The sequence below is a fragment of the Mirounga angustirostris genome, unplaced genomic scaffold (genome assembly GCF_029215605.1).
Source record: "Mirounga angustirostris isolate CCGP_5_RB_7025 unplaced genomic scaffold, mMirAng1.0.hap1 SCAF_6, whole genome shotgun sequence".
Classification (NCBI taxonomy): Eukaryota; Metazoa; Chordata; class Mammalia; order Carnivora; family Phocidae; genus Mirounga; species Mirounga angustirostris.
The window spans coordinates 33,004,757-33,027,385 of record NW_026991714.1 but is presented as its reverse complement, the minus strand read 5'-3'; the positions used below and the strand labels follow the sequence as shown (position 1 = coordinate 33,027,385).

General features: G+C 48.5%; 1 protein-coding gene across 1 annotated transcript; it reads left to right on the top strand.

The window, feature by feature from the left end:
* On the top strand, nt 1–17,039 carry PIGR (polymeric immunoglobulin receptor). Its single transcript, XM_045876136.1, has 11 exons — nt 1–118; nt 7,327–7,422; nt 8,166–8,510; nt 9,876–10,529; nt 11,809–12,141; nt 12,723–13,046; nt 13,916–14,081; nt 14,451–14,572; nt 15,483–15,614; nt 15,740–15,798; nt 16,869–17,039. The coding sequence occupies exons 2-11, from the start codon at nt 7,380–7,382 to the stop codon at nt 16,962–16,964; spliced, it is 2,274 nt and encodes a 757-aa protein (XP_045732092.1). The 5' UTR covers nt 1–118; nt 7,327–7,379; the 3' UTR covers nt 16,965–17,039.
* Nucleotides 17,040–22,629: the final 5,590 nt, after the last annotated feature.

The following is a 22,629-nucleotide window of genomic DNA, read 5'->3' as shown; positions in this document are numbered from 1 at the left end:
GTTTGGGCAGCACCATCCAGTGTCCTGCTGACAACTTTTGGAGAGCCCCAGGCTGTGGACCGGCCAGCAGGCTGTGGCCCCGAATCTGAGTTGCCGGGACAGAAGAAAGTGGCTTAAAGTAAGTGCGACTGCTCTGGGATCTACAACGGGATGCCGTCTGGGAAGGGCCTGGGATGGTGGCTCAGGCAAACTTCTACATTCACAGCTTCCAGCCTGCAGACGGTGGGGTGAGGAGGACAAGGGCCACAGCCTGAGTGGCTGAGCATGTGGTCGGGGAGCAGAGGTCCATGGCCCAGAGAGATGAGCAAGGGCGCACGTGTGTGTGGAAACCCCCACCCCTTTTCTGTGAAATATCAGCCGGTGGGAAGAAGGAACGTCTCTGGTCAGCATATGTACTTTTTCTCTAAGTTCGTCCCCTGAATTCCCGACTGACTCCTCCATAGTTTAACTGTGTGACCTTAGGCAAGTCACCTCATGGCTCTCTGAGCCTCCGTTTCTTAATCTGTATAATGGGGATCCCAATAATACCTATCACTCAGGTATGTGGGGTTCAAATGAGAAAATATGTGTGAAGTTGCTTTGTAACCTCCAGAGCAACATAAAGATTGTGTGGTGTTTCTCCATTTCGTTCAGTTACTCAAGGACTTAACTGAATACCAGACAGACCTGGGTAAGATAATGCACAGCAAGTCCTCTAGTCTTGGAAGCTTTCCACCTCCGGCCTTCTGGTGAGGGCACCTACAGCCCCTTTACAAGGCTTCAGAGAGGCTCTGGGATCCTTTCCTGTTTGAACTTAGTTTTGATCCAGTTGATTCCTGCCATGCGGAGGCATAATATGTATCATCTTAACACCCTGCCCTCACTAAGGTGGGGAAAACGAGGTCCTCCTGGGGTGAGTAAGGTGGGCAGAGCCCCCTCCCAGGCTCAGACAGCATTCCGAGTCCTGATGCTCCCCCCAGCTCTGCAGCCAGGAGGCCCCCTTCCCTCCACGCTCTCCCCTTGCCCATCCTGACAGCATCGCTAGCCAGCCACAAGACCCTCGTCCATAAGCGCAGCGGCTGCACAAGCTCCATTCCCGGGCCCCCAGCTCCGCTTGCGCCAACTGTCCCAGGCCTGGGGCCAGCCAACCTGCTGGTGGCTTCGCACCAAAGCCTCCACCGCTGCTCTCCCCCTTCACTAGGGGGATTACAGGTTCCTGAACATCTGGGGCGGGGATGCGCCCGTTCATGGGTTAGGGTAGAAGGCAGTTATCTGCCCACCCAGAGCCAGCTCTGGAAGTCTTCATCCATCCGTACTTTTCCTTGGCCCTGGATGTGGTGATGTAGCAGAAAGAACAGGGAAGCAGAAGTCAGGAGAGCCACTAGCTCTCTACTCATTAGCTGTCTCTTAGCGCCTCTAGAACCTCTGTGGCTTTATTTTATCAATAGTGTGAAGACAGCAAATTCCGTGTCGTGAATTCACTTCCCCCGGGCTTTCACAGCATCATCTCATTCCTGCCTGAACTAAATCTAGGAAGTAGGCAAGGAGGGTATCATAATCCCATCTATAGGTGAGGAAACGAATCCTCCATGAGTTCCTGTGAGTGGTATAAAGTCACCCAGCAAGTGTGAACAATGACATTTTGGTACATCCATTTTGACAGGGTCATGGGGGACCTTTTGACATCGCCTAAAAAAACAAACTACCCAACTTAAAAAAAAGTAATGTTATCCACGCATGTGCTCAGCAGGGGCCCTCCTCAACTGTGTCTTGCCCTCTCTCTGGGTGGACTGCGGCGGGGATCCCAAAGTCCCTGGCATTGACCATGTAGAAAGAAGCTTTGGAGGCAATGTGTCCAGTTACAGGAATCAAACATAACATCCCTTACACATGGTATGGGCTACATAAATAGCAGCTATTATTTTTTTTTTTCAGGAAGAAATTTCTCTGTTGGCGCCTACCTCTGGGTTCAGGTGTCTCTTTACAGGAACTATCTTTCCTGTGAAAAGTGAAGAGGAGGAAATTGGAGTAACTTCTCTAAGAGTGGCTTTCCTGCTCCCTCCTCTACTGACTTCTTCCTCTCAATTTCAAGACCCACCTAGTACAGCATAGCCTCTGCTCTTGGTCCAGAGTACCTGAATTTGAATCCCATGGCAGTCACTTACCAGCTTTGTAACCCTGGGCAGATTTCTTACTCCTCTGTGCCTCAATTGTCTCATCGGTGAAATGAGTTTGCCCATTTTATTCTCTCCTAGGGTGGCTGCAAAGATTAAGTGAGGTAAACACATGCAAAGCACTTGAAAATAACTCCATATGTGCTAGCTATAATTATATCTCCCACTTCCAACCTACTCTCCTCTTCCAGACCATGCTGGTCTAATCTGAGTAGCTCACTCCCAGTCCTCAAAGGATGCCCAGTGAACAGACTTCTATTCTCCTCTCACTATAGGACAGGAAAAAAGAGAAGACTGTGCTCATTTTAGAGAGGAGATGGGAAAGGAACTAACATTTTTTAAGCTGACAACATCCAAAGGACTTTACATATGTTGTTTCATTTAATCCTTTATAGCGATTTTCTATACTAGGTATAATTGTCTCTAGTTTACAAATGACGACTTGAGGCTCGAAGAGTTTAAATATCCTGCTCCCAAATCACACAGCCCCCAAGTGAGAGACCTGATAACCAAGCGGTGGAGCCCATACTCTGTGCCACTCTCCAAGTGCACAGCAACCATGAAAGTCAAGTGCACAAACCCCCACTCCCTTGTGCTTAATGATTGTAACCTTCTACATTGGGAAGGGCTCTTTATACTATTTAAGTACTTCCATGCGCATATCCCAGTATCCCCTCCATATTCCCCATCCCACAGAAGCCCTTCTCTCTAGAAGACTCAGGGACTATGATGCTCATTTTACAGATGAAGTTGTTGAGCCAATGTATTTTGCCCAAGTGATACAGCTCTTCCGCTAGCCTGTAACAGAGAAGGACTCAGGACCTCTGGCTTCTCTTCCATCCTCTGGGTTCCTCTTCATGCAACTGCCCCCTGGCATGCCCAAAACCGAGAAGGCATTTGGCAAAGTGAAAGGAATCAGCCCTGACTTTGCCCTTCCCAGAGAGGGGATAGAGATGGAACCATTTCCAATCCCACTTGACTTTGCTGAGCATCTGGTCCTTGCCAGATGCTCTCATGCAAGCCCCTCTGGGTTGTAGAGACCGATCTCCGTTGGCCTCTGCCTTCCAGGAGCGAGCCATTTGGCTAAGTGGATGAAATAAGTATCTACATATCAAGGTAGAATGTGATGGAATCAATAACAAGGTTCTAAGTTTTTGCAGAAAGGTCATCTGGAAATCCACGAAGCTTATTCCCAGAGTTTCATGGAGCTGGTTTTTCAAATGCGTAGTTTCTGCTTAAATTTTGCATTAATGCAGACCATTTTTGACAGGGATAGGATTAGAAAGTCTTGGATCTTTTTAGGTCATACATTCTTCAGACCCCTTGACTGTTCTTTCTCCATCTTCTTGCCCTCTAGAATTCTTATTCCCTTCCCCCAACATTGCCTTTACTTGGAGACTCTCCCACACTCCAGGACTTACATAAACTACATAAACTCTCCTAAGCTCCCACTTGTCATTTCAAGTCTGAGGTCCTTCCAAACCACCCAGACTGCTCTCCCTCCCTTAGTGATAATGCAATTTCCGGGATCACTCTGGTATGTGCTCTGCTCCTGCACCCAAGGGAGATAGAAGGGATAGTCCCAGATGGACTCAGGCAGTGTCTCTTTCTCTCAGGAGATAGCCCCGACCCCAGCCAGGCGAGCTGCTCCCTACTCTTCTGAGCTCCAAATTTCTTTCTCCTCCAAGTTCACACTCACAGGAAGATGTCAGAAACTGCCAACTTGGCTTCAAGTCCCTGTAGTGCGTGCTCTCTGTCCTCTCTGAAGCCCCTGGGGCTGTGAGGCCCTGACCGACCCTCTGCTGGGTACCAAACAGATGACGAGCTCAGAGTGGCTAAAGGCCATGGTTCACCAGCAGCCATGCTAGGACTTGGTCCAGGAGATCCCTCTCCCTCTGAATAAAAAAGGAAACTATAGATTCGATGGACAAAGGTTTGGATTCCAACCTAGTAGAGCTGAAGTTCAGTCACTCTAACCGAAGGAGAGATAGGTAGGTTAACTTTATAAGGTGATAAACTCTATTCTCCAGCACAACCTAAACCTGCCCCAACCCACAATTGTGTGGACATGTTATAAATGTGTCAGAGATAGTAACTTGGTAACATGAGAGTGATTTAAAATATCCCAGCCTAGCTGGGAAGAAGAACAAGTCCTGTTTTAAGGACAAGAAAAAGTGACTTCATGCATGTCATCTTAGCCTATGTAGATTCCAAAAAAACAGGTCCCTCTGCTCAACTAAGGAGTGATAATAAGGCAGTGGTCTGATTCTGCTGTGGATTCTTGGGGCCAAGAATTTCTCTAACCTTTAGCTCTCTCATCTACAACATGAAGGTAATTATATCTACCTCTCCGGGTTGCTGTGATGATGGATGAAGTCATGTAAGAAAAGCATTTAGCAAAGCATCTGGTGCCCTAGTAGGTGCCCAATAAATATTATGCTCTTTCCTTAAGCAAATTGTTTAAACCAGCTCCAACCACCATGGACTGGGGCCTCCCTGAGACCTGAATTTCCCAAGTTTGGGAGAAAAGTCTGGTTTTGAGAGGAAAGATCTCTATTGATTTTCAAAGCCCGGGGTCCTTTCAGCTGCTAGCAGAGAAATTGTGCTTCAAGTTTAGCTTTGGACAAAGAAGATTTCCTGCTTCTGAGAGTGGGGGTGCTCTTGCCCTCCCACCATCTCCCTTGTGATTAGACTCTGTGCTCCTCACCAAGGTCACGCCCTGCCAGGTTTGCCCTTCCAGCTGTGCACACCTGATGCTCTCATCCCTGGCCCCTGGCTGTGCCAAGGCTAACAGGTCCATGTGCGTGTCCTCTCCCCAGGTAAGCACTCACAGCCATGTAAGCATGTCACAAATGAGAGGAAGCCTGAGCCAGAAGTTGGGACCCCCACTTGGGAAAAGCAGGCATCTGCCTCTCTGTAACCCAGAGCAAATCACTTTTATCAGTCCCGAGGAGGTACCCATTCCTGTCTCACAGAAATATTAGGGAACTTGCTTATCTAAAGGTGAGAATAGGAACCAGAACTGCTGGCTTGGCTCTTAAAAGCATGTGGCATTTTGTCCCTGCCCCCAAGGCCCAATTTGCCCAGGATAATTTCCTTGGGACTCTGCAGCCAGCCCATCCCAAGTCTTCCAGAGGAGACAGACTTCCCAGCCTTCTGACACCTAGTCCCACCTGGAAGTCTCTCTCATGGTGACCCATAGCAACCACTCAGGTGGTTCCTCTAGCCAGCATCTCCTGACTGCATCCAGTTTGGGGCTGACGTTGGCATTTGGCTAAGAACCTACCCCAGAAGTTAACCATTGGGCTGGTTTGAAAGGTCTGGGGCAATTAACTGGAATCAAGAGAACCTCAAGCTGCCACCTGACACCCATACCTGTCCTCCCCTTTCCAAACCCACTTCCCTTACTCTTCCAAAGAACTGGAGAAACAGAATACCTTTATCTGCACAAGGAAATGAAAAGGTTCCTTGCTGGGGAATTCCCCCCCGGAAAAGAAATAACCAAGATAAACAGCTCTATTGCCTTTGGCTCAAGCTAATGAAGGGAGTCTCTGGGAGTGGGGTCAGGGGCCAAGGTGGTAAGGGGAGCCTGGGAGATCCTTCTCTGGTCTCCCTAGTGCTTAGAGCTTCCTTATCTTTATAGGTGCTCGTTACTGCCCTGTGCTTATTGACATGGTTTTCTCCCTTAACGCTCTCATTGTCAAATCCACTCCAGAGGTTAAAGCCTACAGAAGTTCGTGGGAAAGTGGGGCTCCTCTGTCTACTTCTTTCATCCTCTGGGCTGCAGTTTGGATCCTAAGGACAGCGGTGGTAAGGCTGAGCCCTGGGACCCTCAAACTTCAACCCCCCCACCCCACTCCAGCCCAAGGCTACATCCACAGACATGACGAGGTTTACCAGCAGCAGACCCTCCAAGGGACCTTATTTTGGATTCTCCAGCTTCCTCTGCCCTGAATCATAAGGCAGGATAATAAGTCACAATACCTACATTTTATTTTATTTTATTTTTTAAAGATTTGATTTATTTGACAGAGAGAGACACAGTGAGAGAGGGAACACAAGCAGGGGGAGTGGGAGAGGGAGAAGCAGGCTCCCCACGGAGCAAGGAGCCTGATGCGGGGCTCAATCCCAGGACCCTGGGATCATGACCTGAGCCAAAGGCAGCTGCTTAATGACTGAGCCACCCAGGCGCCCCATCACAATATCTACATTTTAAACCCTGACCCTATAACCAAGTCTCTGGGAAATCTTGGGCCTATCACTCAGCAGCATCTCAAGATCTTGATTTTCTTAACCATAAGATGGTTGTAATTATATCCATTCTGTCTTAGTTAAAGGGAAGTTATAAAGCTCCAGTAAAGCATAAATGACAATGCTAAGCAGTGGGGGCTCTATAAGTGACAAGAATGAGCACAGGGCTAAGCCTGCTGCTGGGTTTGAGGTGCGACCCAGTGCACTGGGAGAAGGCAAAGAGCTTGGATTGTGGAGTCAGCCAAGTTTGGGTTCCAATCTTGCCCATCTCCCCCACCTCACCCTGCCCACCCAGACACTTAATTCCCATATGACCTTAAGAAAGCACTTAGCTTTAAGCTTTTGTTTCTTCCTATGTAAAATGTGGGGAAGAACAACCACTTCAGAGTGGGATATTAAGTTTAAATAATACATGTACATTATTTAACACAGTGCCTGGAAGGAGATCATGGTAAGAGACCATCATTGTGACATTTACAACTTTAATCCTTATCAGGCCTTCTCTGTGGGTCTCAGTTTGTTCATATGAACACACCATAAAGTATGCCAGGGATATAGGGAGGGCAGCTGAAACAGAGATGGGGCCACTTGTTGGTATAACCCATCATCCAGCGAGCTGTTCCTGAGATCTTACAGACCATGCCGCCCAGATGGGGACACAGGAAAAAGGGCACCTGCGTCCTTACCTCAAGGAACGTGCAGCTTAGTTGAGAAGACAAATATCTACTTACAACTATTAAGGAATAAAAAGCACTGTGGAATAGTGGGAATTTGAACTATAATGGGAAAGGTGGAGCCATTCATTCTTTCAACAGGCTTTTTGTTAGTTACTAGAAGTACAAAACCAAACAGGTGGTACAGGAACTCTAAGGCCAGCTAGCCTTGGAAAACACCAAGCTTTATCCTTTCTATTGTCTTTCAGCCTCCTGTAAAGAAGTTGGCCTGGGTGGAACAGCCCCTCGAGAGCCACTAGCGATGGGACTCCTCTTCCTCACCTGCCTGCTGGCTGTCTTTCCAGGTGCGTCTGTCAGGACCCAGCCCACCCCTCCAGGACCCAGTTCCCTGGGAACACTGAAATCAGGCCTATCCCCAGGGATGCCACTCTCAAAACTTGCACTGCCTCAAGGAGGAGTCACAAAGATGATGCTGAAAGGTCACATCTGAAAAAAAAAAACCATGGTGACCAAGTGTTGGGGGTCGGGAACAGGAATGGCAATCCCTCTTTTCAAGGCCAGGAGTCTGGCTAAAGGTCTTCACCAGGAGGAAAAAAAAAAAAAAAGACCTTGACCTCAAACCAGACATCCCTATGAGTGGCTATGGGGTTTTGAAGAAATGGCTTATCCTTCTTGGCTCTCAATATTTTTATCTGGAAAAAAAAAAAAAAGAATCTACAAAGTGTTTTTAGAAATATAAGAAAATGCTAGATAACAAATGCAATGGTGTAGCACCCCACAAAGTGACTTTTTTTTAATGGACAAGGATATCATGAAATAAGTTTGACGTTCCATTGTCCTTAAAGTGGTGATCTTTAATGAGTGACAGTTAGATGTAATAATGATTAATCAATCATTTTACCCAATCGCAGCAAATCATGCAGCATTGTCCAGCAGCAATTGTCCCGCTAGAGTACATAACAACTAATCCACAGAAGGCACATGTGTCAGGCGCAAGATTTCATCTCCTCGGGGGAGGCCCTCGGGATCCTTTCAGCAGGCTTTACCTGCCAGGGCCTCCGAAAACCTCTGTCTTTTGTCCCCACAGTGGTCTCCATGAAGAGTCCCATATTCGGTCCTCAGGAAGTGAGCAGTGTGGAAGGTGGCTCAACATCCATCACATGCTACTACCCAGACTCCTCCGTCAACCGGCATACCCGGAAGTACTGGTGCCGGCAGGGAGCCAAGGGCCGCTGCACGACACTCATCTCTTCGGAGGGCTACGTGTCCAAGGATTATGAGGGCAGAGCCAACCTCACCAACTTCCCAGAGAACAACACATTTGTGGTGAACATTGGCCATCTCACCCGGGATGACTCTGGGCGCTACAAGTGTGGTCTGGGCATTAGTAGCCGAGGCCTGTCCTTTGATGTGAGCCTGGAGGTCAGCCGTGGTAAGAATCCAGGCTCCCTGGGCTCCTTTGGGAAAGTGAGAGGGACTCATCACAGCTGTCATGGGAGGGCTTGAGGAAGAATTTCCTGAGAGGGAAGAGTGTTTGGGCATGGGGTAGGGAAGGCTGTGAGTTCTCTTTCCAGAGGCAAGGACTTTTCATAATAGAACGTGGAAGTGAGACAGATGGGACCCTTGGGGGTGGTGGGCACTCTTTCTAGGTCTTCAGGGCCTATGACATTTGAGGGTTTTACTAGGGCAGTTGCTTAGAAGAGCGTCAGGAGAACGAGTTCTCTCACTGTGTGTGTGTTGCATGTGGGGCGAGAAGTCTTTGAGCTGAGGGAGACAGAAAAGGCAGGGAAAGATTTATAGGGACCCTTAAATCACTTCAGATCAAGACCTTAAGGTCACCAGAGGGCTTCTTTCAAAATGCATTTTTGGCCTGGGATCCATTAGTCCTCATCATAGATGAAATGATCAGTTCTTGCCCCAAGACCAGGGCCCTGGAGGAGTGGGCCACTGAATAAGCCTGTTCTAGTTAAGAGAAGAGAAAAATAGGAAAGATCTTTCTGACAAGGGTTCAATAACAAAGGGCATTTCAGATAATTAAGGGAAATTAAGAGAGAAAGAGGTCTTAAGGGAGGAAAACTGGAGGGGTTCTCAAAGATATGTCTCAAAAACATTCCCCTGGGATATGCCTGGGTGCTATCTGTGGACTGAATAGAGTTCATTCAGGTGGTCATGGAGAGTCAGAAAAGGGAAGAACTTTAAGAGCCGAGGAGAACTTGGAGTTGATCCTATACAGGATGTCTGAAAGAACACTGGAGACATTGGGTATACAGCCTCTGATTAAACACTTGAAATGGCAGAAATTCATTACTTTACAAAGCAGTTCTTTCCATATTTGGACTGTTGCAAATTTTAGAAACTTCTATCACAATGCACTGAAATCCATCACCCTATACTTACATTCATTCTGCTTATTTCGACACACATTAATTTGGGCGCCTACTATGTATAGGCCTTGTGCTAGGCACAACATGGGGAACCATACATGTGTAAAGCATGTCTTTGCTCTCAAGGGACTTCCAGGCTGTGGGGAACATAATTAACTCTAGGCAAGATCAGATGTAATAAGAGATACAGATGTAAGTGTCAAGAGAGCACAGAGGCAGAAGAGATTAGTGCCACCTGGGGGAGAGCTTCACGGAGGAGACAGCAGTAAGGCTGGTCCTTGGAAGAGATATTCTGACAGTGTCCTTCTTGGAAGGAGGGCAATGAAGGGGATAGGCACAGCCAGACCCTCACTGGTAATACTGAATAGCCCTCTGTTGCAAGAAAGTGAAATCACCCGCCCCTTATCCTGCAGGTCCTGGGCTCCAAAATGACACTGAAGTCTACGTTGCTGACTTGGGCGGAATAGTGACCATCAATTGCCCCTTCAAGTTGGAGAATTCTGAGAAGAGGAAGTCTGTTTGCAAGAAGACAGGCCAGGTCTGTGTTCTAGTCGTTGACTCCAAAGAGCAGGTGCACCCCGACTATGAGGGCAGAGCAGAGATCTTTATTCTGGGTACCAACCAATTAGTGTTCAGTTTCATTATCAAGCGACTCCAGCTCAGCGATGCTGGGATGTACGTCTGCCAGACCGGGGATGATTCCAATGGTGATAAGAGCAACGTGGACCTCCAAGTGCTGAAGCCTGAGCCTGAACTGCTTTATGGAGATCTGAGGGGCTCCGTGACCTTTGATTGTGCCCTGGGCTCCGAGGTGAAAGATACGGCCAAATTTCTGTGCCGGATAAGCAATGGGGAAGACTGTGATGTGGTCATCAACACCCTGGGGAAGAAGGCTCAGGTTTTTGAGGGCAGAATCCTGCTCACTCTCAAGGATAATGGCTTCTTCAGTGTGCATATCACCAACCTGAGGAAAGAGGATTCAGGGTACTACCTCTGTGGAGCCGACTCTGATGGCCAGCTTCACAAAGGCTGGCCCATCCAGGCCTGGCAACTCTTTGTCAATGAAGGTGAGACCTGAGATGGGGAGGGGAAGAGGTGTGTCAGCCCAGCAGGTGGGCGCCTGGCTCATACCCTATGAGTCTATCCAATATCCATCAGTCAGTCAGCGTCATCTGCTCTCCATTGAGCCCTGAGCTGCCTGCTATGTGGACAGCTGGACAGGAGAGTTAGAAAACACAGCTTCAGCCTTGTGTTATCTACTAATTCTTCTCTGTCAAAGGCCTTTTGATGGCTGTCCCTGATTAACAAGAAGGAGAGCGAAGCTCCTCATTGAGGCAAGGCCCGCAGATTGTTTGGGTCTCAGAGAGCCATGGTGAAGACTTAGCCTGGAATCCCAGTGCCATGGCAGGGCTTGCAAGGGCCACCTGTCCCTTCTCCCTATCTTTCGAGCAGGATGGCACTTCATCCCTCATACTGAAATGGGAGAAATGTTGGCTTATCTTCATGTCAGCTCTCTCCCAGGAAAACAATGCCCCAGCCTCTAACTTTCCCCCTCAACATCTCATAGGGTTATTTGTTATTCTGCCATCTGGCCTACTCAGCTCTGGTTTGGCAAGTCAGCAAGGTGGTGAAATCATTAAATCCCCGCTCCCCCCCTCACCTGGGAGCACCCTGCAGAGAGTTACCCTCATGAGAAACAGCAAACCAGTACTTGCAGTTCAATGTCACCTGTGACATTTCCTTAAGGGGCTCACATTCCCTACGTGTCACTTTTATATCCAGCTCAGACCTCACCACATTCCTCAGCATCTTCAGTTGTCCAGTGCTCCCACTGGACGTCAGCTTTAGTTTTTTGGAGAATGGCCATCTTTTTTTTCTTTTTTTTTTTTCCCTGAGATGGCCCTCAGAGTTGTCAACAAGTAAACCTTCTGTGCTACATAGTTCATATTTTAAATCATACCATCTTAAATATATTTTCTTAATTTGGAGAAAAACCATCTGGCCATTTTTATGGGATGAGCTAATAAACAGACAAAAACTTTTTATAGAGAGATTTCATAAGAAGCCCAAGGAGAAGAACTGATAGTGTCTCCTTAAACTCCTTCCATTCTCTGCCCAGAATAAGGTGTGGAAAGGAAACAAGATGCCCACACTAGTGGTGAAGGTCCCTGGAGTCTGGTTGGATGTCTCCAGCTACAGGCTCTGTGACATTAGAAAGGTCTTTCTCATTCTCTAAGGAGAGTGAGGTAAATAGTCTAAACCTCACTCTCTGCCCTCGCTGAGACCATGGGCAAGAGGTTGCCCAGACCATGTTGCTGATGTTCCATTCCCTCTCTGTACTTCTAGAGACCATAATTCCCAAGAGTCCCTCTGTGGTGAAAGGTGTGGTTGGAGGCTCTGTGGCAGTGTTCTGCCCCTACAACCCTAAGGAAGCAAACAGCCTGAAGTACTGGTGTCGCTGGGAAGACACTCAAAATGGCCGCTGCCAACCCCTGGTGGAGAGTGACGGGCTGGTTCAGGAGCAGTACGAGGGGAGGCTCACGCTGCATGAAGAGCCAGGCAATGGCACCTACACGGTCATACTCAACCAGCTCACCACTGAGGATGCTGGCTTCTACTGGTGTCTGACTAATGGCGATCATCGCTGGAGGTCCACGGTGGAGCTCAAGATTGTCGAAGGTAAGAGCTGAACTGGGACAAGAGGGAGGGGAGGCAGCCCCAGGAGCCATCAGTCAGCAGCGACATCCCCCTCAGCCACTCTTCCTCTTGTCTCATCCCATGCTGATGGAACAGACCTCAGGAGAGAGCCCACCTACCGAGACATCATGTCTTCATAACTATAACAAGCACCCTTTCCTGTGCATACCCCACACTCTCCAAACTACCACATGTAGCACCTCTTATTCTTGATAAAGAATATTGGCCTCTTTGACAGTATATATGCCATCAGCTGAAGTAGAGTGCAGCTCTTTGTATTGCGTCTAGAAGAGAAGAGAAGAGAAGATCAAGGAAAGCAAACTGAGGTCAATGTGTAAGAGTCTATGTTTTATGATAGACTAGATTAATGCAGGAGGATCACCAATAATAATTATTACACAGGCACGTAATTACATACTTTATGTATTCAGTATAATGTATTTACTTATAATGCTATCCAGAGAGGAAATGGGCCATGGATAAAGATCCCCACCACAGTCACTTCCCTGCAGTATCACCAATGCCAACTTGTGTGCCCATCTCTCCCTCCCTCCCTGCTCCAGGAGAACCAGGCCTCAAGGCACCCAAGAATGCCACTGCTTGGGTGGGAGAGACCTTCAAGCTCTCCTGCCAATTCCCATGCAAATACTACTCCTATGAGAAATACTGGTGCAAGTGGAGTAACAAAGTTTGCAAAACTCTGCCCAGCCAAGCTGAAGGGCCCAGCCAGGCCTTCGTGAACTGCGACCAGAAGAGCCAGATCATTTCCATGACCCTGAACCAAGTCTCCAAGGCGGATGAAGGCTGGTACTGGTGCGGGGTGAAGGATGGCCTCCGATACGGAGAGACCATGGCTGTCTATGTGGCAGTCGAGGAGAGGGTAAAGGGTAAGTCTCTGAGGTCTATGTCCCCTGGGGACACCAGAGAAGGTTCCTGCCTACCAGCTCCTCCATCAGAGGTGGCCCCCAGGTTTGGCTCTAAGAGACTGGAGGCAGGCGAGATTTAGCCTCTATCTAGTCTCATTGAGCCTTCTACAAGGAACATGCAAACCGGGAAAAAAAAAAAAAAGTGGGTTTGTCATATAACCGCAGCTTCAAGACAAGTCCTATAGTTGCCCCTTCAGGCTATTTTGAAGCCCTTTCTATAAGTGAGATCTTCTACCTGGTGAAATTTCGAAGTCACTATCACATGCAATATACTCTACTAAAGCCTGCTCTCAAAGGAGGGCCAGATATCTTCATGTATAAGATCTGATAAAGAAAATTAAGGCAAATTCTTCTAGCCTGCTTGCATTTTAAGTCTCTTTTTAAAATGTCACATGGAGTGTTTTATCCCTAGTGAGGGTATTATAGTCCCTTTAGAAATCCTACTGTGCAGTGGTCCCACCCGTCTGGTTCACTGAAGGACCCATTGCCAAGCTACCACCAGGGGGCAGCACGATTGCACCCAGCCCTTCCGTCAGGAGACCTGGGGCAGGGTTTCGAAAGCTGAGAAAAATCTCCCTATCTCCAAATGATGGGTCAGCCCCTATGCAGAGCTAGATCTATGCCATGGAGCCTTGTAGGTGGAAATGAATTTGGTATGAACGGGACAGAGATCATCTATTTCTAGTGTTATCGTGGACTCGCCTCCTACAGCCTTGAGATCTCACCCTGACCCTGTGATTGCTAATGAAGTCCCACCCTTCTGATCGCCTAATCTCAAGGAGTGAAAACATAGAAAGAACAATAATCCAGCCCCGCTTGTCTTTCTCCAGGGTCCCAAGATGTCAGCCAAGTGGATGCTGCTCCTGGCGAAGAGTCAAGCGTCAGGGAGGTTGAGAGCAAAGTCATTCAGAATCCCAGGCTTTTTGTGGATGACAACACAGTCAAGGATACCGGAGACCCTGCAGATGGGGGCAGAGCATCCGCAGACACCAGCAGGTGAGGGAGAATATCCCAGAGGACAAGGATCTGAGCTTGGGCCGTGGGGAGCCCAGAGGAGAGCCTGTCCTCCTCTCACTAGGGGGGCAGGCCTCACTGCCTTGGCTTGTGCTCAGGAGGGGCCAGTGCTGCTCTCGGCCCTTCTCCTGCGGCTGGGGTGGTGTCCACCATTCAGTTCAATTTCCCAGGCCTGGGATGCAGAAAAGGCCCAGTCCTTGCCTTTGCCATGTCTGGGAAGGCTCCTTAGAAGAGTAGAGTTAGGGGGCTGTATCAAGAAGAGGGAAAGAAAGAGCTAACAGGACCCAACCTGCTGGCACATCCTGGGACCCCAGGCTTCCCTTCCAGTGACTAACTCAGTCCTTCTTCCAGCTCTGAGGGACAAAGTGGGACCTCCAAAGTGCTTGTCTCCACCCTGGTGCCCCTGGGCCTGGTGCTGGCAGTGGGGGCCGTAGTCGTGGCGGTGCTCAGAGCACGGCACAGGAAGAATGTTGGTGAGTGCCTGGGATGCCCCTACCCGCCCCCCCAACCCTGAACCCTTGGACCTCAGTGGGGGGCTTAGCTGCCCTTAGTGTGGGGTTGCCGTGGTCCCTTCTCTTTCATAGGTTCTTTGAGAAAGGGTTCTGGGAAACCCAAAACTCACATTAAGTGCTCCTGTCTCTGGAAGGCCACCTGTGATGGCTCAGGGTCCAAGTTCAGAGGCAGGACTGCCAGGATGAGGAGCTCAGGATGCAGGCCTACTTTGAGAACTGGCTGGCTGTGTGACTTTGGGTGTCCCCATTTCATGCCTCAATTTCCTCAGGGCTCAAGGCTGGGATAATAGTAAACGCCTCACAGGGCTGATGTGAGAAGAGAACGAGGCACTGTGCCTTGAAAGGTCAGAGGTTGTTGGGGGCACCTGGGTGGCGCAGTCGGTTGAGCATCTGACTCTTGGTTTTGGCTCAGGTCATGATCTCAGGGTCGTGAGATCAAGCCCCATATCGGGCTCTGCTCTCAGTGGGGAATCGGCTTCTCTCCCTCTCTCTCCCTCTCCCTGTGTCCCTTCCCCTGCTCTCTCTCTCTCTCTCAAATAAATAAATAAATCTAAAAGAAAAAGAAAGAAAGAAAGAAAGAAAGAAAGAAAGAAAGAAAGAAAGAAAGAAAGAAAGAAAGAAAGAAAGAAAGAAAGGAAGAAAGGAAGGAAGGAAGAAAGAAAAGAGGCAGGGGTTGTTGAGTCTTGATTCCCCGTAAGAAGGGACGGGAAAGGAGACTCTGATCATTTCCATTCTGCTCTGGGTCAGAGTCAGAGATGAGCGACATGCCACGCTGCCCCCTCCAGCTATCCTGTGGGGTTCCCTCAGAGGCAGCGTGTCCTGCTCGCATATGTCCTCTGTCCCTACACCAACTCCTCTTTCTCCTGGACAGACCGGATTTCTATTAGAAGCTACAGGACAGACATTAGCATGTCAGACTTTGAGAACTCCAGAGATTTTGGTGCCAATGACAACATGGGAGTCTCGCCAGTCACTCAGGAGACAACTCTTGGAGGAAAAGATGGTATGTCCCTCACTCAAGGGAATGCCCAACCCCCCTGGGAGAGCAAGAATTAGACCTGACTCTGCCTCTGGGGTGGGAATATAAGGGCAGTGAAGGCTAATCCCCCCACCTTGCTCCTCCCACAGAGTGCAACACCACCACCGAGAACACCGTGGAGACTGAGGAACCCAAGAAGGCAAAACGGGTAAGAGTGAGGAGGGAGAGGGAGGCCTCACTTGTGTGACAAGGAAGTGTAGCACTAAGGACTGCAGTTAAACCTCAAGAGAAACCACCTCAGTGTGGGAGCTGATGTCAGAATAGGGAAGGTAATGAAAATAGTATTCAGGAGAACTTTTTGAGGGCAAGACGTGTTTTACTGGTTGTGGTGTTGATGTGGCTGAGGCAGAGGCAGGAGGAAAGCTGATCGGCTGTGAACATGCCAGAAGGAGGGAGACTGAGGGATAAGAAGGAAGTGCATAGAAGCTGCAGACACAGAGTGGGAAAGGTCAAATGTCAAATGCCAGTGATTAGGTGGATCCTTTTCCTGGGCTGTGGAACCTGTGGACATCAGGCCACCCAGCCTCCCTTGAGAGTTTGCTCAGGACCAGCCTTCTGCTTGGGTCTGAAAGACATTTGCTGACAGTGGGCACTTTGGTAGTCACCAGAAGCCCATCCCCACCCCAACCAAGTGCCACATTGCTTACAATCCTACCAGAGGTGACTCCTGACTCTGGGTCACATATTAACCTCCTCCCATGCCCTGTGCCTCCTTAGGCCAGGGTTTTAATGCTTGTTATCCTATCTACTCTCCCTGGAAGCAGCAGAGACCCCGAATCTGGAACAAGTAGGGGAGGAAGCTTGTTCTGGAGACAGCCTTCCCTTCTAGCTCTGTGTCGTGGCCGAGCTCCATCTCTGAGCAGGTAGTGAAAGAAAAACGTGAACCACGGTGGCTGACACCAGTCTAGACCACCTTGCCCTTGGACTGTGTGGGCAGCTCTTCCGGGGACAGGCCCAAGCAACAGAGGTGGTTCCACTCCACCTGTCAGAAGGCGGTAGTGAGACAGAGGGAGATATTTTTAGAAACTGCAACTTTCCGCTTCTCAAAATTAGTCCTTGGTGAGCATGGGGAGCTAGAATAAGAGCAGCAGGTCAACACAGGCTTGGGTTGCTTAGGCCAAGATTATGAATTCATGATATTAGTGCCTACCCTCCTTGCACCCCCCACCCGCTGAGCCAGTGCCCCAAACACTGACTCCTGTCCTATTGCTCCCTTAGTCCTCCAAGGAGGAAGCCGACATGGCCTACACCGCCTTCTTGCTCCAGACCAACAACATGGCTGCCGAAGTCCAGGAGGGCCCTGGGGAAGCCTAGGCGCCAGGCGCTCTGTCCTTTCCCACCACTCATGACAATCGCCTTCAGAATCATATTGATCCTCAGGGGACCTCAACTCCAGGGGGCTTCACTGCGTGCACTCACACCCCACTTTTCCTACCTGTGCTCAGAGGGTTTGCTTGTCCCTCCTCAGTGGTATCCAAGCCCGGCCTAACTGTTCCTGATGGGGTTGAGGGGTCAAGAGGGGTTCCATCTGCAGCTTATTTTAATGAGACAGCCCAACATGTAGAAGGAGAATTAAGATCTTAGAGGCACCTCTCAGAAAGAAGAGAGATCACGTGGGTGGGAAGATAATTTCAGAAAGAAGGCTTTCCCACACCCTTCTAATGGGATCCTCAATGGGGTTCCCCTCTCCACGCCACCCTTCCTTCTCTGCATCCCCCCCCTTACATCTCCTCTTCTTTCCTTCATTGCAAATACATATTTGCATACTCACTAGCCTCAAGGCACTCTTCTAGACACGGACAGAGAGGCTGCAGACCCAGTCAGCAGCCTTTTTGTAAACATCCCTCAATCCTTGGAAGCTGCAGCTCCTCTCAGTATAGTTATGCTCACCAAGACCTGAAATCCTCATCAGGGACACTTACCTCCACCCATAGTGGGAGAAATCATAAACTATCTGGAGTCCTAGGGCCTGAGGGATCATGTAACATGGGCATATATACAAGGAATCATAAACACACATGCTAACCATTTCACAGGAGAGAAAATTGAGGTCCTGAGAGGTGAAGAGGTTTGCTCAAGGGTACCAGGTAGCATAAACTAGTGTCAAGACCAGGGGTGGCGTCTTGTGTCTTCTTGGCCAGGAATCTCTCTATAAAAGCCCCTGCACTCCTGATGGAGGCAGAGTTCTAGAATAAGGAGGAGGAGGAAGAGAAAAACATAATGGGGACTAGTCTTTCACAAGCCCCTCCTCAGGGAAGAGGACTCTTTCCCTTTCTGTCACTCAGAGGGACACAAGGGGATAAAAGAGTGGTCAAACACTGGGAAGCCACTTACTTGAAGAGTTCCCAACCAAAGGGAAGTAAAGACGGTGTTTGATGATGCCAGGGAGGGGCTGATTTCCAAAGAGCTAAAGTTTAAGGTCTTTTTCCCTCTGAGCTCTGTACTTCAACCAGCACCTACCAGCTGACACTCGCTTACAAATCAAAAATGTGACTCCGTTAATAATTAAAGACCGTGATTGCCACCAGCGAGGCTCAGACTGCATTTGTCCCCATACCTTTTATTTCCCAGACAGCGCTTTCAGAGTGTTTTGCTTTGGTCCCACTCTCGGGTACTCCAGGCTGTGGGCCCAAGCCAAAGTTCCCCCCCACCTCCAATGCTGGGCTGAGAGGGGGCTAGCAGACTGCCTACAAGTGAGACCAAGATGATCTTCAGTAAAAGAATAGTTAGGGGTCTACACCGATGGTCAAGATCCCAAAGCTCTGTGTTATAGAACATAATTAGGACTATTTATAATGGAATAAACTGAAAGCAAGTATAACTGCAATCCTCTTTGGCATTAAAAAAAAATCTTGGTTAAGCATCCTTGGAATACTTGACCTTGAATCTCATACCTTCCTGGGGTATCCTCCCAGATGGAGAGGCTATTAATCAAAAATCAAGTAACCAAATGAGTAAACTCCCTCCATAGAAATATCAACCAGAAGCTAGTTAAATGATAACTTAGCTTTTAGAATAGTTGACCCAAAGTGTCCTGGGGGACAGCAATTAGATAAAGGACCTCCCTGTCTGCCAAGGCCATTCCTAGGTTCTGGCACTAAACCTTGTCATGGTCTATAAGCCCCCAGCCCACGCCAGACTCATCCTCACGGCCTCTGTCTATGAGAGTTCTCTCTGGGAGAAAGTTCTTCCCAGGTTTCTATCCTGCCTGATATGGGGCAGAACCTTTGCTTCCATATGGACCTTGAACATACAGCTTCTGATACTTTGTGCTTCTAAGTCTGCCCCTGACAAGACTTAGATTTCAGTCCTCCTTGATCTCCCCTCCTGCTCTACCACCTGCAGTGTCCAGGCTTGATTCCCAGACCATGAACTAGGTCAGAACCTTGGGCTTCACCCTGGTCCAGAGAGGTGGTCATCAGGAATGTTTATTTCCCTGTTCTCTGTAATGAGGATGCATATCTACAAGGTCCATCAGAACCTATCACTGTTTTCCCCCTGGAAGCTGATCCCTGACCTCCAAACCATTATTTGTAGGTCAGAAGGATTAAGATGCAGCTTCTATAATTAATGCCAATAACCCACAAGCCAATCCTGACCTCAGACAGCCTGTCTTGGTCCCTAGAATCAGAGGCCAAGAAATGCCACTAAACAATTGCCATAGACAATCTTACATTATTCTTAATTGATATTATAAATAAGTGATACCAGGTATAATAATGTACTACCCAAAGTCCACCTTAAATCTTTCTATGAGTAAGGAAGCTGGGCTGTAGCTGAAATGGAATATCTAATAAGTTAAAAACTCACCAGTGTGGGGGAGTATATTAATTTCCTAGGGTTGCTGTAACAAAGTACCATAAACTGGGTGGCTTAAAATAACCGTAGTTGGGCGCCTGGGTGGCTTGGTTGGTTAAGCAACTGCCTTAGGCTCAGGTCATGATACTGGAGTCCCGGGATCGAGTCCCGCATCAGGCTCCCTGCTCAGCAGGGAGTCTGCTTCTCCCTCTCCCGCTCTCCACTCTTGTGCTCTCTCTCTCATTCTCTCTCTCAAATAAATAAATAAAATCTTAAAAAAAAAAATAACCGTAATTTAGTCTCTCACCATTCTGGAGGTTTGAAGTCTGAAATCAAGATGTCCACAGGGTTGGTTCCTTCAGGAGGCTTTGAGGGGGAAGCTGTGAGGGTGTTGTGCCTCTCTCCTCGCTGCCAGGGGCCGCCAGTAATCCTTGGCGATCCTTGGCTCATAGCTGCACCCCTCCAACCTCTGCCCTATCCTCCCTTGACATTCTCCCACTGTGTCTCTCTGTGTCTTCACATGGCCTTCCTACAAGGACACTTGCCATTGGATTTAGGGTCCACCCAGATCCAGTGTGGCCTCATCTTAATGAATTACATACAGCAAAGTGCCCATTTCTAAATAAGGTCATATTCTGAGGTTTCAGGTGGACATAAATTTTGGAGGGACACTAGCCAGCCCAGTACTGGGGAGTAACAATCAACTGTGGGGTTAATGATAAACCAAATAGCAATGATCAGTCCAGCAATCACTCAGAGAACTACTTAAATATTTCTGATGACAAAAGAATCTTGTCAAGTCCTTGCATTATCTTGATTTTTTTTCTTTTAAACAATCTATTATGTAATAATGATTACATATTACTAAGGCCTAATAGTAGCTGAGAATCTGCTTATAGCAGTTGATTTTGGTGTGTAAAGATAAATATCTATATCTATATCTATATCTATCTATCTATCTATCTATCATCTATCTATCTATCTATCTATCTATCTATCTATCTATCTATCTATAGATATACAGTTTGTCCAAGACTTTCCCAAGAGTCAGGACAGAACATGTCTCCTAAGAACAGTAGACAGTAGAGAGGAGCTGACTGTGGTAAGGTCTTGAAGCTGGTCCCCAAGGCAGAGAAACAAGGACTGTCCCCCTGACCCCACAAGCTTCTCTGAAATGATGAACTCTACCAGGGAGTCTATACAATAAAAATAATAAGAGATCACCTCAGAAAGACCATATATCTAAGTAGACAGGGGGTACACCATGAGAGGAGATGTAAAACTGAGACTGATGGCCCCCAGCTGGCCAAGGAGCTGAAACAGGAGGGGAAGGAAGATGGTCCTGTAAGACTCCAGGAGTTTCACGGGCTTGGTAAGTCTGATAAAGAAATGGGCAGCCAATCCACCCTCTCTAGAGTCAAAGTATGTGGAGGTGAATACTCTAAATTCCAGATTTTTGCTCATAAGTTATATTAAAATTCATGAAAAACTCTACATGTTCAGGTTCTAATCTTAGAATACCAACAGAAGTATAAGCCCTATTCAGGTAAGAAGTCTTACCATTTCTTGTAGCAGAAAGCCACGAGTAGGCTTATAGTAAAGGTTAACCTTCCCAAAGCCCCATTCCTGTGGAATGGCTCACTCCAGGACAGGCAAGCCTGTGGTCCAAGTTCTTAGAAAGTGGGAACCACAGGATACCTGAGCCAGGTATCTCTACCTGAAATGGGCTCCCCGGTGAGTCCAGCAAGCGGGGGGATTCTCATGGTCTGTCTTTGGGAAGAGCAGTGCTGGGTCATGGGGAGGGCCACCCAGGATCTCATCTTTTGTTCTGGAAAGGCCCAGGAAATGGCTGTTTGGAGACGGGTGACATGGGAGGTCAAAGTAGGGTGATGGATGCTATAACCAAGCACAACCCATAAGGACTTCCACCTTAATGGCAAGGGCTAATCTCCACTGCACTTATACTCTATTCCAGGCATCGTGCTAAATCCTTTGTAATGCTTACCTCAGGCAATCCTCACAGCCACCTTATGAGAAATATCTCTCTTATCCCATCTGTAACTTAGGGAGGATAATATAAACCTAAGTTATTATGGGGACTAAGTGAATTTTCCCGAAGACTTAGAACAGTTACCGGTGTACTTGGTATTATTTATTCTGTCCACCTGCCTGTCATGAGACTCAGAACTTTTTCCCTGGGGTTCATCCCTCTGGTCAAGCACTGGCGCCAGAGGATGTTAGGCCATGGAGTCCCCTGCGTGTCAGTGGGCTTCAGCTTCTCACCCCTGCTCCCGGGACTGGGTGCTCCAGGACACTGCAGCTGCCCTTAGAGGCAGAAAGGAGAGAGGAAGTGGAGATGGAGAAAATAAGAGAGGGAGAGAGCATGGAGACAGTAAACTTCTCCCACTTTGAGTTTAGCCAGGGTTCGGCCTTCCCCCCGAGACCCTGGGGCAACATCTGGAAGTAGAGACCTGATGGCCCAGGTCTGGGAGTTTTGATTTCTCAGGCTCCAAACATTCCCTTCCTGCCTGGCAGTCATGAGACACCTACTTCTTGCTCTGAACAACCCCAGCGTGAGGTCTCTAAGGGTTTTATCTGGGCCACACATGATGTGAAAATCTCTCATCCCCACACATGCCCAGGCACGGGGCCCCGGCACAGTGCATCCAACCTGCATCTTCCTAGACACACACGTTCACACAGGTGGCATGTTCACACCCACCCACCACACGCCCCGCACTCATTTGCACACTCACACACACCTCGTTACACCACACATCATACACTCACACACTAACATGTCCCACATGGCACGTACTTCACACACAGTCACACATCACAGTCATCTATCACTCATCACTCACACGCTGCACACCCACATTTACACACTCACAATCACTCACACACTACACATTCACAAACACACACTCTCATGCCCACTGTCACCCACACGTGTCACATTCACTCATTTATTCTCTCTCTCTCTCCAAGCCAGTCCCAGGCCTTGAGCCCAGCAAATGGCAGAGCCCCAGAGTGGGAGAGCTGCGGAGAATTGGGAAGAGCCCTCCAAGTAGGGAAGGGTGGAGGCAGACCAGAACCAAGACCTCTGGTGGTCACTCACTCTAACCACAGGCCTCAGGCCTGTCCTCTGCCACCTTGGCCCAGTTCGCGGTTGGAGGAA

What these genes read in the sequence shown, in the direction of transcription:
- PIGR (XM_045876136.1), top strand. Translation starts at nt 7,380, where the DNA reads ATGGGACTCCTCTTCCTCACCTGCCTGCTGGCTGTCTTTCCAG. An exon ending in CCTGCTGGCTGTCTTTCCAG is followed by an intron (nt 7,423 to 8,165) that starts GTGCGTCTGTCA and finishes TTGTCCCCACAG; the next exon opens with TGGTCTCCATGAAGAGTCCC. An exon ending in GAGCCTGGAGGTCAGCCGTG is followed by an intron (nt 8,511 to 9,875) that starts GTAAGAATCCAG and finishes CTTATCCTGCAG; the next exon opens with GTCCTGGGCTCCAAAATGAC.